Source organism: Stegastes partitus, unplaced genomic scaffold (assembly GCF_000690725.1).
Source record: "Stegastes partitus isolate 25-593 unplaced genomic scaffold, Stegastes_partitus-1.0.2 Scaffold1117, whole genome shotgun sequence".
Lineage (NCBI taxonomy): Eukaryota > Metazoa > Chordata > Actinopteri > Pomacentridae > Stegastes > Stegastes partitus.
Window position 1 is genome coordinate 165,896 of NW_007578848.1, and position 15,121 is coordinate 181,016.

Genomic DNA, 15,121 nt, shown 5'->3' on the forward strand with positions numbered 1-15,121 from the left:
ACGACTAGCATCTGACTTACACATCGTACTGAGGGTAGTGACGTGTGTCGACAGTAAACAGTATAACATCATCCAGATGGAGACATGTTGTTGGGTTCAGAACTCCAGTTATACTTGACTCTCTCCCTTCTTCCTTCATGGGATCCTTATCTCCTCTCCTCTTTCTTGTATCCATTTCTCTACCTGCTTGACTTATATTTTCATTCTGCAAAGACTCATAATCTTCCTCTGAAAGTCAACAGTACCAGAGCTTCATTAGTGCAGCATTTACTCCAGAGTTTCAAGGTAAATTTGATCATGCACTCATTTTCTTTGTCATGATGAGAAAATAACATTTTGTTAAGACTAACCAGCTGAGGTCTGAGACTCCCACTGTGCAGTGTCAGGAAACAGTTGCTGAAGTTCCTTTGGCAGGCCGCTGAGGAGGCCGAGGAAGCCTGCCTCTGCAATCAGAGAACAGAGAGACAGATGGGGCGAAAGGAAGACATGAGAGAGACGGGGAGTGAGGAGGAAATCAAATGCAGGACATAAATGCCAAATTGTGTGTTTGTGAACATGTAAACGTGTGTCTCCACCTGTTGTCTGAACAATGTAGACAGGACGTGAGGAGTTGAGGATGCTGTTGCACTGCAGATTCCCCTGAGAGTCCCACTGTTTAAAAAGCAGCGTCAGCACGCTTTCTGAGACGCTCGACACCTGCAAACACAATAAGAGCATTTGCCGTTAATAGGTCACCGCAACACAAGAGACACTTGTCTAAAGCTTTCACTGCTGGGGAAAAGAACACGACATTGTAAGGACGCATGCATTGTTTGATCGGGCATTGTAGCTCAAACTATTCATGATTATGTTTGTTCTGTTGGGAATACTACATGGATATGGTATCAAAACAGCTCTTGGATGCAGTGTGCTTTCAGTTTTTTGGGCCCATATTAGTAGGTAGCATGCTGTTGTTCAGTACTATTTCCTTTGGTGCATGAAAATGTGTAAATCTGTAGCTGACTCTGTTCACCTGACTGCCATAGTTCCACACCAGCTCCATTTCTCCACTAGATTGGCACTGGAGCTTCAGCCCAGTAGCCGGCCCGCTCCTGCACAGGCCTCCACATGCAGCTCGGCCAGGAGTCTCTATACAAATACACAGACCCAGCTCCCCGTCATAACCCCGGTAGTCCTCTGCAGTTTGGCAAACCTGCAGGAAACATACCAATGCACAGCTTGGATCAGCTAAAGGCTTTATCATTCAACAACAAAAGCACTGCTAACCAGGGAAAGCAGTTTAGGGTTAAATATTAAGTGAGCTTAATAGTAGCCTGTACCAGATAAACTATTGTCAGGTTCATGGAATAAAGGGCAAAGACATCTAGGTTGTACTCATTAGCCTTGTCTTTGACGGTGGTGTTTGTTTATTCAGTGTGTTCTGTAAACAGATCACAGTTTAAAACTAAGCTTGTGTTCCATATCTTTAGGACCAGTTTCCTGTCTAGTGTCTTTTTTTTTTTTTTTTTTTTTAAGAAGAGATAGACCAGTTCCCTTTGCCCTACTTCCAGTGCGTATATCTGAGTGTGATATTATCACACAAGGCCGAACCTGCTGTTTGCAGTGAAGTGACCACTGATATCTGTCAAAACAGTCTCCATACTGTGTGCGAGTTTTTCCATCTCTGCAGACATTGTACAGTTGCTGCACGCACACATCTCCGTTGGCGGTGGGTTGATACCCGATGGTACAGTGGCAACGGCCATGACTGGTCTGTGGAAAAGACAGTACAGTTCATGCTGTGGTCAATGTGTTACTTAATACACCAAACTGGTCCTCATTCATTCATTCATTCATTCATTCATTCATTCATTCATTCATTCATTCATTCATTCAGTGACAAATCCAGACCTTTCCTTACCTTTACCACCTATTTGCTTCTCCTCGTACTCTCATTTTTTAAAATTACTTCCTGTCTTTTTTTATTCTATATTAATCCTTCCACAAACTCCGATGCCACAGTCAGAAGAAAAATCTCATTCCCTTTACTCAGAGCTGGTGAGTGGAGACCTCAACAGCTATGCACGCTGCAGCAGGCTCAGAAACCAGACCCTGCTGTGGGGGAACTTGATCCGGAGCTCTTTCAGCTTGAAGCTACAGATTGTTTAGTCTAAAGTTTCTGAGTGACCGTGAGGACGCTACTCTCATGACTATATTAGTCTGCACACTGTGTCCTAAGACATTTTGGTTACACACACACAAAGAAAAAAAATCATAAGCTTGTGAGATTAGAGTTCCATTATAGTTTAATAGAATAATGGATGAACTCCCAGACAAAGGAGGAAGTAGGTGACCTGTACTGTAGAAGGCTGTGATGTTCATATGAAAACAAGCACCAGAAGTAGCACATGGATACTCCTAACACGCAATCTGCAAGAATGACCAGGCTGATGCTTAAAAAAAACACAGGAACAACAAACAAGCAAACATCACCTGAAAACTCTGTCCCTCTCCTGGGCAGATGCAGGTGTCCTGGCCAGACAGTGGCTGTTGAGCCACAGGACCACAGGGGAGGGAGGTGTACAAGCCCTGTCTGGGGCAGTAGTGGTGAGGAGGGCACTTCAGACAGCCATCTAGGGATACAGCTCCAGCAGTTGGTCCATAGGTTCCCTTAGGACAGGGGACTGGAGTGAGACTTCCCAGTGGGCAGTAGTAACCTAACAGAAACAACAACATGTCCTGAGAGCAGTGTGATATGGATATTTCTGTAAGAATTTGTTCTATTTTTCTTTTCTGCTGATGCCATGTTATTAAGAATGATGGAAAACCATAGTATCCAGTCATACCTGGCTGGCAGGGAATCCTCTCCTGGTTGTGTTGGCTGACGTTGTTTCCTTGAGCCAGAATTAGCAGCACAGAAGCAAATATCCACCACAGACAACCAAACCACATGCACATGCAGGTCCGTAGCATTGTTAACATGTCCACCTACTGAAGCCTACACATGCTTTTTAGTGCTTCAGCCATGATCCTTTTTTTTTTTTTAACCATGACCAAGAAAGCGATTCGGTAAAATTCTCCTTCCTGCTCCTACCACTGACCTGATCTGTCTATTGGTAGACAGAGCTGCAAGATAAGTAGTGGGCTAGTTAGTCTGCATAACTTTCAATGGCTCACTGAATGATTTATGAGGCCAGTAAGGTAAGGTGACAGTGACAGTGGTGTAACTGGTTACCGGTGCAAAGCAGCAAGAAAAAAAGCAGCTGCCTGGTTGCTGCCCGATCACATTACTGCATTTGTTCTTCTCAATCCTACCATGATACTGATTAATGATTTGGCTCCCAGCGTGCATCAACACAGCTTTGCTTTAGCGGAGTCTGTTGAACGCTATATACGTCACAGCAGCTGCTGACTTCATTTTGAAATACACAAGTCGAGCTCAGATGTCTGCTCAGATATAATACCTCGCATTTTGCAAGCCAGCTGCTGATTCAGCTACAGCCATAAATGAACCAATTTGACAAACGTGACTGTTATTGTTGTACATTTGTGTTTACTTGTTGATAGCATCATGAGAAGTACGGCTGAGGTCAAGGTCTGTGTGGCTCACAACTGACAGGTCATTTGTATCAATAGGTGTCTTTTTTTTTTTTACTATAAATGTAGTGCAGTTGACAAAAATCATTTAAATAAGCATTTATTTCTTACATCCAGTATAAACACTGACACAACTGGCACTTCGCTTTCTTCTATGGAACCTTTATTAGGTAGTTCGTCTTATCCTGATGTCTATTAACTTGAACAAAAGTAAGACTGTTCCCTTTTGCTCTATATTAAAAGAAAACATTGTGGGGCCCAGCTTATTGTGATATGAAGTGCAATGAGCTGACCGGTCATTTTAACACAAGAGTTACACAATGAGTTGTGCAACGTGGTATTTTCTGCAATTGTAAAGTCCTACTTATTTGTGTTTTCATGTCACCATTTGTGTGTAATAAGGCCTTCTGTGACCACATACAGTATTTACACACATGCTGTCTGTTCAACATTCAACTCATGAGAACAGAAAACAGTCAACAGTGTTGTTTTTGTGAACGGTAACCAAAGTCTTACTCACTCTACACTGTTATTGTATTGAAATAAATGCTGGACTTTGGATAACTGGAATAACCTACATATTTCATCAGGGCAGCCATGGACTATGATCCTTTGATGACGACTTCTAACTTATCTAACTGCGCAGGATTCAACTTTCACCCACATATTCCTGTCACTGGTGGAAAAACCCTTCACACTGCACTTACAAATGCAAAGCAGAATAATTAGTTCATGAACAAGGTATGAAATACAGGAAATATGCTTTTTATTGCCAAAAATGTAAAAATATAAAATACACCAGCAGCTAAAACTACCTTTTAAGTTGACTTCTGTCATTCCTTGTTTTGTAAAAAGAACACAGAGTTTAGTATAATCAGTAGTATTTGCTTGTGCTGCTTTGAGATGCTCTGTCCTGACTAGCAGCACAAACAACAATGTGTAAACTGTTGATTGTCAAGCATCCAAAACAAGCCGTGGTAATCAAGCTGTGTGAGCTGAACTCTCTATCCTGAATTCTTACACAATTTAAAACACACAAAACACAAAAACCCACTTCAAATCATGAATAATACTTGAAAAGCCGCAATCTGCACCGTGGATTAAACAAGTGAGCTCATCTGTAAATATTCATATCTTCCTGGTTGCTGGCATAAAGGGCTTTTGACGTACAAAAAAAAAAAAAAAAACGACAGAAATCCTGCCAGATTTCTTATCTGGCTGTGGACATACAAATGTGAACTTGGTGAACTGTTTGTGGTTGGTCCAATAAACTTGTGCCTCATTTTTATGTTTTGTTTTTATGCCAATTAAGTGTGCAAATGCATTGCTGACAGTATACCTATCTCACTGCAATATTTTAAATCTTATTTGATCCATTTTAACGACTGGTTATATGACCGACTATCTTTGGGGTTCTGTTGAAATGGTTCATCCTTATCAGTGTGACATTCTTAATCAATGCTGCAAGAAGGAAGTTTTATGAATGTTGAACAGTGGACGGTATTGGCATAGTATGTGTGTGTGTGTGTATGTGCATGTTGTGTTCCAACATCAGTGTGACCCTCCACGTGTTGACTGTTGACACAGGCAGAGTTTGGGCTGCCACTCTGATAACAAGGACCTTTATAAGTCAGATGAGAGGAGACGGAGCTCTGCAGACCTCTGATCCTCAGGTAAAGGCCAGTCACTCATTCACAAACTGATCTTCTTCCTGTTCTGAGAAGGTAATTTGTGAAAGCGAGTTATACATAATTTATTGTAATGTTTCAGATTTAAAAAGTTTGTCTGTCCTACAGTAAAATTCTTATGTATTTCTCTCATCTGTCCCTCCACAGAAAGATAAAGATGCATCTACGAGTGGTGATCTTCGCCCTGTCATTTTTGACAACTTTAGGTATTCATTTTTCCTCTACATTTTTTTTTCCACTTTTCTTTTTTGCTGCCTATTTCTGCTTTTTGTTAATGTATTCTTTCTTGTTCTTTAGCATACCCACTACACGGTGACACCAGGGAGGCAACCTGGACTGACTCAAAGGCCAACCAGGCTCATGACAAGACAGACCCAAAATATCTGGAGTAAGTTGACTAAACTAAGGAACTATAAATCTATAAAAGGATCTGACATGAATCTGCACGTAACCTTGAACACAGCTGACACTTTATAAACGAGTGCTTCTTGCTTTCTTTGTTCAGTAAGATCTACAAGAGCAACATAGACAGTAGCAGCCTTTACAACCAAGGAAATGATGACAGCCAAAACATTGTGGCAGAGGAGATGCAGCGCAAACTCAACATGGAGTCAGCGCGTCTGCGTATCCGTCTGCGCCAAGAGCTGGCCGAGCTGCGAGAGAAGTTGTCCCCATCTCCAGACCATCTCAGCTCCACCCTGGCCAGCATGAGGGAGCGCTTGACTCCCCTCACCCAGCAGCTTGGGAGCTCTCTCAGCAGCAACACCCAAGATCTGTGCAGCCAGCTGAGTCTCTACCTGCAGGGCCTGGAGACGGCCGAGGCCCAGGTAGAGGCCAGTCCGGCTCTCTATCAGGAAGCCTTCCAATGGATGAGCCAAACCCTGGAGCACAGCAGGTTGAAACTTGCTAACATCTTCAATGACTTCCACTCCACAGCCAGTGCAGTGATTGAACATCTGAAAGAGATCAGTGCTGGTGAGGAGGAGGCAGCCAAGTCAAAGGTCTGGCAGGAAATGAGCTCAAGGCTGGGACAAGAAGTGAGTTCACTGAGGGAGGAGGCACAGAACAGGGCAGGGGCTCTCAAAGCACAGCTTGCTGCTTTGCAAGAATCTGCACAACCTCGTAGGACGGAGGTGGCAGGCAGCGTGGAACAGTTCTGCCAAAATGCAGCCCTGCAGAGCCAAATGCTTCAGGCCCGGATGGAGAGGCTGTTTACAGGGCTGGAAGAGGAGCTGGAGACTCACAGAACCTCCAGCCTGCATCTGGCTTCTTCCATATCCTTACAGGAAGGTGACTCTTTGCAGGAGGACTTTTCAGTTAAACTCTCTGCTCTGATCCAGGACATTCTGCACTCAGTGCAGTGACAAAAAGCACTAACTTCATCAGTGATACAGTCCCATTAAAATGAATTATTGGACCTGTATTCTTGTAAATGTGGCTTGTTGTTTGTCATCATACCAGCCCAGTAAGTAGCTTGTAAATATTTATGAATGCATGAATTTGACTGATGTGTTTGTTTCATTCTGTGTGTGTCAATATGTATTTACTGTGGAATGTAAAAAGATGCTTTGAAGAGTAAAGTTTTTGTTAATACACTACAAATGATCTGTTGCCATTTTACTTTAAATATGTTGTATCATCCAAAGAGTTTTAAGGTTTTGGGGGTATTTTTGCTTAATTTATTTCAAGCATACACTCCATATTTGAATTTGTTCAACAGTGGTTTTATTAGGATTCTGTACAAAACATTTATGATATTGTAGAAAAAGAACATATAGCAGGGCAGGCAGATTCACAGGTGTTATTAAAGCAAACTTGCACTTCCATAAAAAATAAAAATGACTCTATTCTTTAATTGCTTACATAGTAAATATTTCTTTCTTACAGCTCAGGTTCAGCTGTTCCTTCATTTCCAACTCTTGAATGCAATAAGCATACAAAGTTACACAAGATAGCAAGTTATTTTCTTGGCCTCCATAGTCACCTGACAAGAACATTTCATTATTACAGAAAAACCTTGACTTTTCATATATTTACAATACACCTGCAGTTACAATGTGGTGTGAGGCAAAGACAATTTTCAAGTTGGTGTGTCAGGCAAACGCATGAGATAACCCTCCCACCCAATAAAACTTCTTCAGGACAAACCAGCCACCGAGAACCAGTAAAACAGCAGCAGCTGAGCCAAACACCACACCGACCACCAGTCCTGTCACATCGTCATCGTCCCACTCTGGTTCCACGTCATTACCTAATACACACAACAAGAGATTGTTCTTGGGGTTGTCAAAGAAATTAAGGTGTATTTCTACATCTAAAAATGTCATTAAAGTATACTTACTGTAAGCAGCTGCAAAAGGCACACCTATAAGAAAATCAGTTCATCAGTGAAAAGGTTCATCATGGTGTTGTTTGAAAATCACAGTAAAAGGGTAAAAATGTGTCTTTTAAACCTTCTTGAGCAGTGTAAAGAGGTCCAACTGAGACAGTGGCAGATTCACTACTCCTTTCTCCAAAAGGAGTCAAAGATCTTTTTCTTCTGGAAGAACAACCCTGAAAAACAACAGGTTGGGTTCAGTCTATGTCATATAATGTGAACATAGAGGTTTTTCAATGGACATATTATCACAATACGACCTGATGCAACTTATGTGTGTGCGTTTAGGTCACCTTAGGTTTAAATACATTAAGTTTAAGACATAGTGTGTAATTCATTTGTTTTTATCTTTTAACAAAACACAAAAATCACAGCTAGCACAAACTTGTCCTGGAGGCCTGGGGGTTTCCAACTATACACCACAACATCACTGGATGGATGAATGCATCTTTGTTGCAGTTATTGTGAGTTATATAATAAGCTGATAGTAATATAAAAAGCAATATGAAAGGTGTTAAACTGGATCTTTGTCCTAGATATATTGCCAGTGGGTACTTTTGAAAGTTGCCATTTGATGTCCTGAAAGCTAGAGTCATTTGTTCTCGGCTTCTCAACTTACAGACAGCAGCTCTTCACATTTGCTGGGCTCACAGAGTCTCATTATGCAGTGTAGATAGATGCTGGACTTTGCCTTGTCACGGTGCGCCACAAAGCGGAAAGCCTCAAAGTTAAACCGGGCAACCTTGGAGAGGCCATTGCTCGTCACATTCACTCTGCCATCTACTGTGCAGCTAGTGGAGAGCAAGATCACATTGTGAATATTTTTAAAAAGTAACATAAAAGTAATCATTTTATCCTCCGTGTATGAAGAAGAATGATGTGTGCTTTCTTACCCGGTGAAAAAGTTGTGTTGTTCATTCTGCGACATGTTGTAAGGAGTGGGAGTCCCAAAGCAGTGATCCAGCAGTACATTGAAGCTGAAAACAGGACAAGGGGTTACAATTTGCCCCGAGAATACACCGTCATGACCTTTATTTCAATATAGCATCCACTCACCCTAATAGGATTTACTTACTTTCCTGTGAGGTTAATGGCCTTGACCTCCACATAGATCCTGGTTCGTAGCTCAAGTCCAGCTGAAGGTACAAGTAATGGATAGCCATAATCGGTGTCCTGAGGAAACAAGACATCAGATTAAAGGTAGACAACATTTTTTTTGGAAAATCATGTAACTGAAAAATGTAACTTGGATGTCAAGTTGTACCTACATTAAAAACACTCATTTTTAGTGTATCAATGAAGGATCCATTATTTTCACTGGTTGCCACCGAGACTGAAGAGCTAAAAAAAATCATATGAAAGATGTAAAAATAACAGGATGAAAACAAACTTTAAAATTTCTTGTATTAATTTACAAAAAGCTTTTTTGCACAAAATAAATATTTTTAATCACTCACGCTGCAATTTGTGTGTTGTTGAGCAGGTACTCCAGTGGATAGCGGCAGGAGAAGTGATAATAGAGGTCTGTAGAGTAGCTGATCACCCCCTGGTCAGATCTGGGTGTGTCGATAAATCCTGTGATGATAACTGACTGGATGCTCAAGAAGCTGCTGAAGGGACCTGTGGGGTCTGGTGCTTCATCCACGATCTGAGCAAGACAGCAACAAACACAATCATCACCTGAGGGTCTTACATGCTGCCAAACAGCTCTAAATAAATGATTAAACATCTAACATCCAAATGCACCTCTAGCTTCAACATATTTATGTCTCTATTTGTACCAGTCAATACTGTTCAACATCTTCTAACAGATGTTTTCTGACCTGCAGAGACTGGCGACAGGGGTTACTCTGACTGTGGTTAACAGGAAGCTGGTAGCGGATGATTGGGGGGTCCACACTGGTGTCGATGGAGCCCTGGCAGTCTGTATTGTTGTGGTTCCCATTCAGTGACAGTTCTGTGGCGTTGAAGCCTGCCCACTGAGCCGTGCAGTAGTTGACCTCCAGAGTAATCACACTAGGGCCGCAGTCAACCACCATGTCCGAGTTGTCTGAGAAGGAGAGAATGTCAATTAAAGCAAGAGAATTAGATAAATGCACAGCTTTGTGCTTGAACATTGAGAGACTTTAAATCTAAAGGCAGGTGCTGCTACTTAACGTCAACATGTGGCACGAATGAACACCACATTTGTCAAAACATATAGCTTTTCCCACTGCACAAATCTCACTATTTGGTAAGTATAGTGATGAACCTACCTGGAGTTCTCTCATACTGAGATGAACAGTTGTAAAGACACACAGCAGGTTGCAGCAGAACAGCCAGCAGAGGGAGACAAACGTAAAGATTCATGCTTTTTGAGGTAGGTTATGTCAGTTTGGCTCCTGTAATAAGTAGAAAGACACAAAATAACAGTAGCAACTTTTTCATCTTCTGCAAATTGAATCTTCACAAAATCAATGCAAAAATAGGCTTTAGACAACCATGAACTGGCAAAAATTAAGCTGCAAACTTTGTCTCTTCTTGTACCGCAAAAAATTACAATGTTTAATTTATGTCCCTTCATTCATAAGATAGAAAGATGTTGTCATTCTAAAATATAAGGCCGATGTAACAACCTGAGGAGGGTCTTACCTTGTTGGTACCTGGGCAGGTGTATGTCACAGAACAGTAGAGCAATATGGCTTTTATAGTGTTCAGGACACCTAAAACCGTGGCGGTGTGACTCTAAAGCCCTCCCTTCAACTAATTATAGAATCCTATACACACACACACACACACGTACACAATCACCCACACTTTCTTCATGTTTGTACCATGACTTCTCATTTAGACAGCAGCAGCTCCTGGCAGGATTTACTGTCAGATCCTCACCTTTGCAGATTAATGTGTCCGTGGGATTTGACACAGATCCCTCAGGTTAACTATGTTTCAGGTTTCCCTCCATCAGAAACAATTATGAAAGTGCAAGAGGTTAGAAATATAAATGTTGGCTGTCAGAGCAGGCTGTGCAGAAGCAAATGAGATTTAAACTCGAATGCAGTGTGCATATTTAGTGGGAAATAGGAGTTTAAGAGCTGCATTTTGAAACAATCGACAATATTGTTGGAAAACAATATGTTGAACTTTCTGTTTCATATAGAATGTGTTTGCATCATTCGGAGAACTTAACTGAAAACCTTCAGGTTCTTGATTAGCACACTGCAGTTGAAATGCCATTTATGAAATAATGACTGATAAACTTGCAGGATAAATGTGCTTAATATGATAGCAGAATGGTTTCTGTACTTAAGACCCGAGCTCTTGTTTGACATGCATTTTTTTTTTATTTCTCTTTGCTATTTGATCTAAACAATATATAAATTTTTTTTAAATAAAATAATAAAACAATTCTAATAAAATAAGAAAAAAAAATGTTTAAAAAATTAACCACTGTGGTAATATAACCCAAAATGTGATGCCCATGTGGACGCCAGGTCTTAAGAGGTTAATAGTAACATGCTGCCCTGCATTGCAAATAATCTCAAATCTATGTTCCAAAACCAAAAACATCAAAACAAAGGTATAGTGGATGTTCATCTTCGAAGACATAAAAGTAATTGCATAGAAATCCCCTGTTGCGAATCGTGGATCAGTGTCTTGAGAGTGAATCACTTTGAATGCTTGAAAGGTGATCATGATTGCCACAAGCTATGAAGTACTCACCCAACCAAGAGAAACCTTTGTAAGTTTCCCTTTCCTTTTTTTGTCTCCATAGAGTTGCATGGCAGCTAGTCTACATCGCTATAGGCCACAACTGTTACTGCTCAACTGAGAAGGCCTATTGTTTGCCAGAAATACTGAATGAAAAGGAGCATCTGTACTTTTGCCAAAGTGCCCACGGTGAGAGAGGACATTTGTCACACTATCCAAGGATGCGTCACACTTTTACAATTTCTTCAGTCCCACCTGATTTCACCTCCCGGGACACCTGTTTGGAAACAAGACATCTGCATTTCAATCACGTTTCCAATAACCCCTCCTTGGTTGCAGGGTCAGATGTAGATTATGTAAGAATGTCTGGATATGATGAACACTTACCCAGAGGTCCATGGGACGATGGTAATAACCTACAGTGTACGGCATGTACCATTTTTAAAAACAGCATATTGTATTTACACAATGAAAACCAAGAATTTTTATGGATAAAGATAAAGCCCTGTTTTTCTTCATGAGACGGAGAAAACAGGGCTCACATTGTTGATATAAATAATGGCACAAGATGAAAACATCAGCGTATTGATTATGGGATAGGGCAGAACAGGACAGAAATTAGTTATGGAGCAATTATCTTTAGGAGGGAGGCTAAAGTTAGATACACCAGACAGCCAGAATTATTGTGACAGCGTGCAGTGACAATGATTTGTGGGCATCGTTCACTGGTTCCTTTCACCAGGAGCAACAATGCTTACTGACATACAATGACATCAGAAAACAATGAAAACAAGGCCCACGGGAGTGAACGGATTTAGATTGAGATGAAAAAGGATACACTGGGAAGCTTGTGAGGAGAGGATTCTGTACTCTGTGGCCATGTACAGAAAAGCAGATAATCAGTGTAGCTAATGACCTCTCTGGGTGTGAATATAGCACGTCATTTAGTTAGGGAAGTAACTGAGAAGTCTACATGTTCAATAACATTTGCAACCCCTCAAAGATGCAGAAGAGATTATGCTCATTCCGCCTATAAGAAAAAGTGAACTTTGGTTACTTGTGCAACACTAATTAGCAAAAGATATTCACTCTTATGAGATAATGCAGTTATAGCCTTACAGCGCAAGAAATATATCTGGGAAAAAAGCTTTTGGTGATAATATGTTATCAGTTTGTGCCATTCAGTGGTGGAGAAGCATTCAGACACTTGGGTAAAGGAGCCAAACAGCACTGTAAAATAGTCAAGTAAAAGTTCTGCTTTCAAGATCTAAAGTGCAGAAGTGACCCGGTGCAGTTCCTTCTCTTTTTTTGAATAGATGATTTCAGTATCCGATGGTTCATTTTTGCTGTGTTTTGTTGCAAGAAACTAACATTTCCTCTTCTCAGAATGTAAATGAATGACTCAAACTGCACTTAAAATATTAAAGAAAAAGTACTTGTTGTGCATAACAATATATCTCTTGCAACTAAGGTACAGAAGATGCTGTTACATTATTAACAGTAATGCAAGTTGCATTTAAACACATGTATAAATTAAACCATCCGAGAAGCTTTCATGGAAATGTCTCTTCTGTGGTAAAACTTGAAATAATATGTCGATACACATGTAGACAATGATGCCAAATAAGTGGACATAAGTAAAACGATTGAGATCCACGAGTTAAATCTTTGATACAGTGTTTTATTAATATGCTTATCATGTGTTTTAATGTAAAATCTTTAACCCAAACAACCACCAACAACCGAATTCAGTGCACTAAAAGGACAGTTTTTCCTGTTTACAGTACAATTAATAAAAAGCTAAAAATACTTGCACACATCAATACCTCAAAACTGTACTCAAGTACAGCATCTGAGTAACTGGACAATCCTTGATTCATTGCAGAAGTGAATGGGAGTTGCCGCTCGGCATTACTTCATGAGTCGTTTGGTGTCATCTGCTGGACAAAATTAGACGTAGCTCAAATGCTTTGTTGTTCTCTGGATCTAACAGACTCGTGATTCACCAACACCGAGGAGTGAAAGCAAACAGACTCAACTTCTACCCCCAACAGCCTTTGCTTGTTTTGCTCTCAGAATAAAAAATAACAATAAATATAAACAGGAAAATTTGGATTAATATGGGATAAACAACATTAAAAATTAGCTTTCTTCAGCAAATGAAAAAATCAGTCAATCATGATGGATTACCAACTGAACACAATGAGAGAATGAAAGCTTCACTCACTGATAGTGTTTTATTGCTTTTTGTTAATTTGATCATATTTTTGTGAGAATATCTTTTGTAGTGTGTCAACCAACATGATAATGTCTTAAGGTGGATTCTGATCTTGAAGTGTTGGAAAGGGGGTCAGTGTTTTAAGCTTTATTTCATTTACTTTTTTGCTAAGTGCTGCATACTGCTACATCAGTTTCTGCTTCAGAAACGCATTTATACCTGTTTGTTTATGCAATATTTTATGTCACTTTATCTATCAATGTTAATGCAATGTCTGTTCCTTATTGTTATTTCTTAGCTGTTGCAATCCAGTGTCTGGCAAGCTTGTAAGTGAGCATTTGGTGAAAGACACTCACATAAATCAATTAAATTTTTAAATGTAGCATTTAAAAGTTTTATTATATACAATTAAATGTTTAAGTTCTGCTGTGGAATTATCCATAATACATTACAGTTCCGCACACACAATCTCTGAGCCTGTTGCCCGACAGTAAACTTTACAGGAACAGGGTTTGTGACACGCAGCGACAGCTCATTGTTACATGACAGTCAACTGCCTGCACCAACCAGTAATTAAATGTACTGTATTGGCTTTGAAAGATGCGAACAATAGAACTGAGACAATAAGACACCTGCATGACTGACACGCCTGTGTCACTGGTAGAGAGACAGCGAGACAGCCTGAAGCCACAGCAGACAACAGAGCCAAACAAGCTGTGATTGTATGTCTTCTCTCAGCTTTACGCAGGGAGGAGCCGGTGTTTATGACTCTGTTTTCACAGTCATCTGTTGATAGCTGTTATTACAACACAAGAGCAAAAAGCTGACTTCTGTGTTATGAGTTTCTCTTTATGCCTTAAAATAAACATTCACACATCATCATGCGCTGTACATTGTGTTGCAGTTACAACAACGCAGGCTGGAGATACAGGTCTAAACAAACTGTGGGCCACCTATAAAAAACAGCAGCACGGCAAAGCATTTGTTGCCTTCTGTTGTTTTTCATGACTATTCTTTTGCAATATAATATTTTTTTTCTGTTGATCTCCCAGATGTATTTTCTACAATTGCAAGTTTCAGACCACACGTGTTGCTGATTCTGAGTGTGCATCAGCCAAATAGTTTTCACATACAAAAAGATTTTGCTGTAAAATCAGTACAGCATGTGTCTGATGATTCAAATAGGAGCCATATGGTTTTCTGTGTGGTTTTGTAGCCATACACCATTGTGTTAGCATTTGTTAGGTTCTGGATTGTAGTGTTTGTAAAGAAAAAGTAGTTGTTTTTGCGAAAGTCTCAGAAGTTTTTGGAAAGTTCAGTACTGCCACCAGCACTCCATTATGTTTGAGTAAAGTTCAGGTTCAGTAAAAGGTATATAATTTGATAGAATGAGTAAATGAGTAACTTTGAGCTTTTTAAAGAGATGTGTGAAAACTCTTGTAATATCACACAATATGTACCGAAGAGCAAAACTGTAAATCATAGGTTCAACTGGATTGACTGCAAAGGCCAATGCATAGGCTTCATATCATTTTGTACCACCACACGGTGACCTTTGACCCTGCGAATATT

The 15,121-nt window shown here is 40.3% G+C and overlaps 3 protein-coding genes across 3 annotated transcripts in view; 1 reads left to right on the forward strand and 2 right to left on the reverse strand.

Annotated features, from left to right (window-relative positions):
- The window catches only part of LOC103368058 (uncharacterized), a 31,217-nt gene extending 28,265 nt beyond the window's left edge, over positions 1-2,952 (reverse strand). Inside the window, exons 1-6 of the mRNA XM_008296301.1 lie at positions 2,826-2,952; positions 2,473-2,696; positions 1,540-1,752; positions 1,013-1,192; positions 576-696; positions 351-443 (exon numbers count right to left, since the gene is read on the reverse strand). Coding sequence (XP_008294523.1) covers positions 351-443; positions 576-696; positions 1,013-1,192; positions 1,540-1,752; positions 2,473-2,696; positions 2,826-2,952 — 958 coding nt within the window. The remainder of the gene's footprint in view (positions 1-350; positions 444-575; positions 697-1,012; positions 1,193-1,539; positions 1,753-2,472; positions 2,697-2,825) is intronic.
- Positions 2,953-5,421: 2,469 nt separating this feature from the next.
- LOC103368053 (uncharacterized) lies at positions 5,422-6,866 on the forward strand. The gene is made up of 3 exons (XM_008296294.1): positions 5,422-5,470; positions 5,562-5,652; positions 5,770-6,866. Exons 1-3 carry the CDS (start codon positions 5,422-5,424, stop codon positions 6,626-6,628), a joined length of 999 nt encoding a protein of 332 aa, XP_008294516.1. The 3' UTR covers positions 6,629-6,866.
- Positions 6,867-6,970: 104 nt separating this feature from the next.
- On the reverse strand, positions 6,971-10,319 carry LOC103368054 (zona pellucida-like domain-containing protein 1). Its single transcript, XM_008296295.1, has 11 exons — positions 10,273-10,319; positions 9,897-10,022; positions 9,465-9,691; positions 9,099-9,289; positions 8,910-8,982; positions 8,717-8,814; positions 8,535-8,618; positions 8,261-8,432; positions 7,718-7,817; positions 7,606-7,629; positions 6,971-7,515 (listed from the first exon to the last, which is right to left on the reverse strand). The coding sequence occupies exons 2-11, from the start codon at positions 9,988-9,990 to the stop codon at positions 7,358-7,360; spliced, it is 1,221 nt and encodes a 406-aa protein (XP_008294517.1). The 5' UTR covers positions 9,991-10,022; positions 10,273-10,319; the 3' UTR covers positions 6,971-7,357.
- Between the last annotated feature and the right edge of the window lie 4,802 nt (positions 10,320-15,121).

What these genes read in the sequence shown, in the direction of transcription:
- LOC103368053 (XM_008296294.1), top strand. Translation starts at nt 5,422, where the DNA reads ATGCATCTACGAGTGGTGATCTTCGCCCTGTCATTTTTGACAACTTTA. An exon ending in GTCATTTTTGACAACTTTAG is followed by an intron (nt 5,471 to 5,561) that starts GTATTCATTTTT and finishes CTTGTTCTTTAG; the next exon opens with CATACCCACTACACGGTGAC. An exon ending in ACAGACCCAAAATATCTGGA is followed by an intron (nt 5,653 to 5,769) that starts GTAAGTTGACTA and finishes TTCTTTGTTCAG; the next exon opens with TAAGATCTACAAGAGCAACA.
- LOC103368054 (XM_008296295.1), bottom strand. Translation starts at nt 9,990, where the DNA reads ATGAATCTTTACGTTTGTCTCCCTCTGCTGGCTGTTCTGCTGCAACCT. An exon ending in AACAACACACAAATTGCAGC is followed by an intron (nt 8,983 to 9,098) that starts GTGAGTGATTAA and finishes GATTTTTTTTAG; the next exon opens with CTCTTCAGTCTCGGTGGCAA. An exon ending in TCTTTACACTGCTCAAGAAG is followed by an intron (nt 7,630 to 7,717) that starts GTTTAAAAGACA and finishes ATTTTCTTATAG; the next exon opens with GTGTGCCTTTTGCAGCTGCT.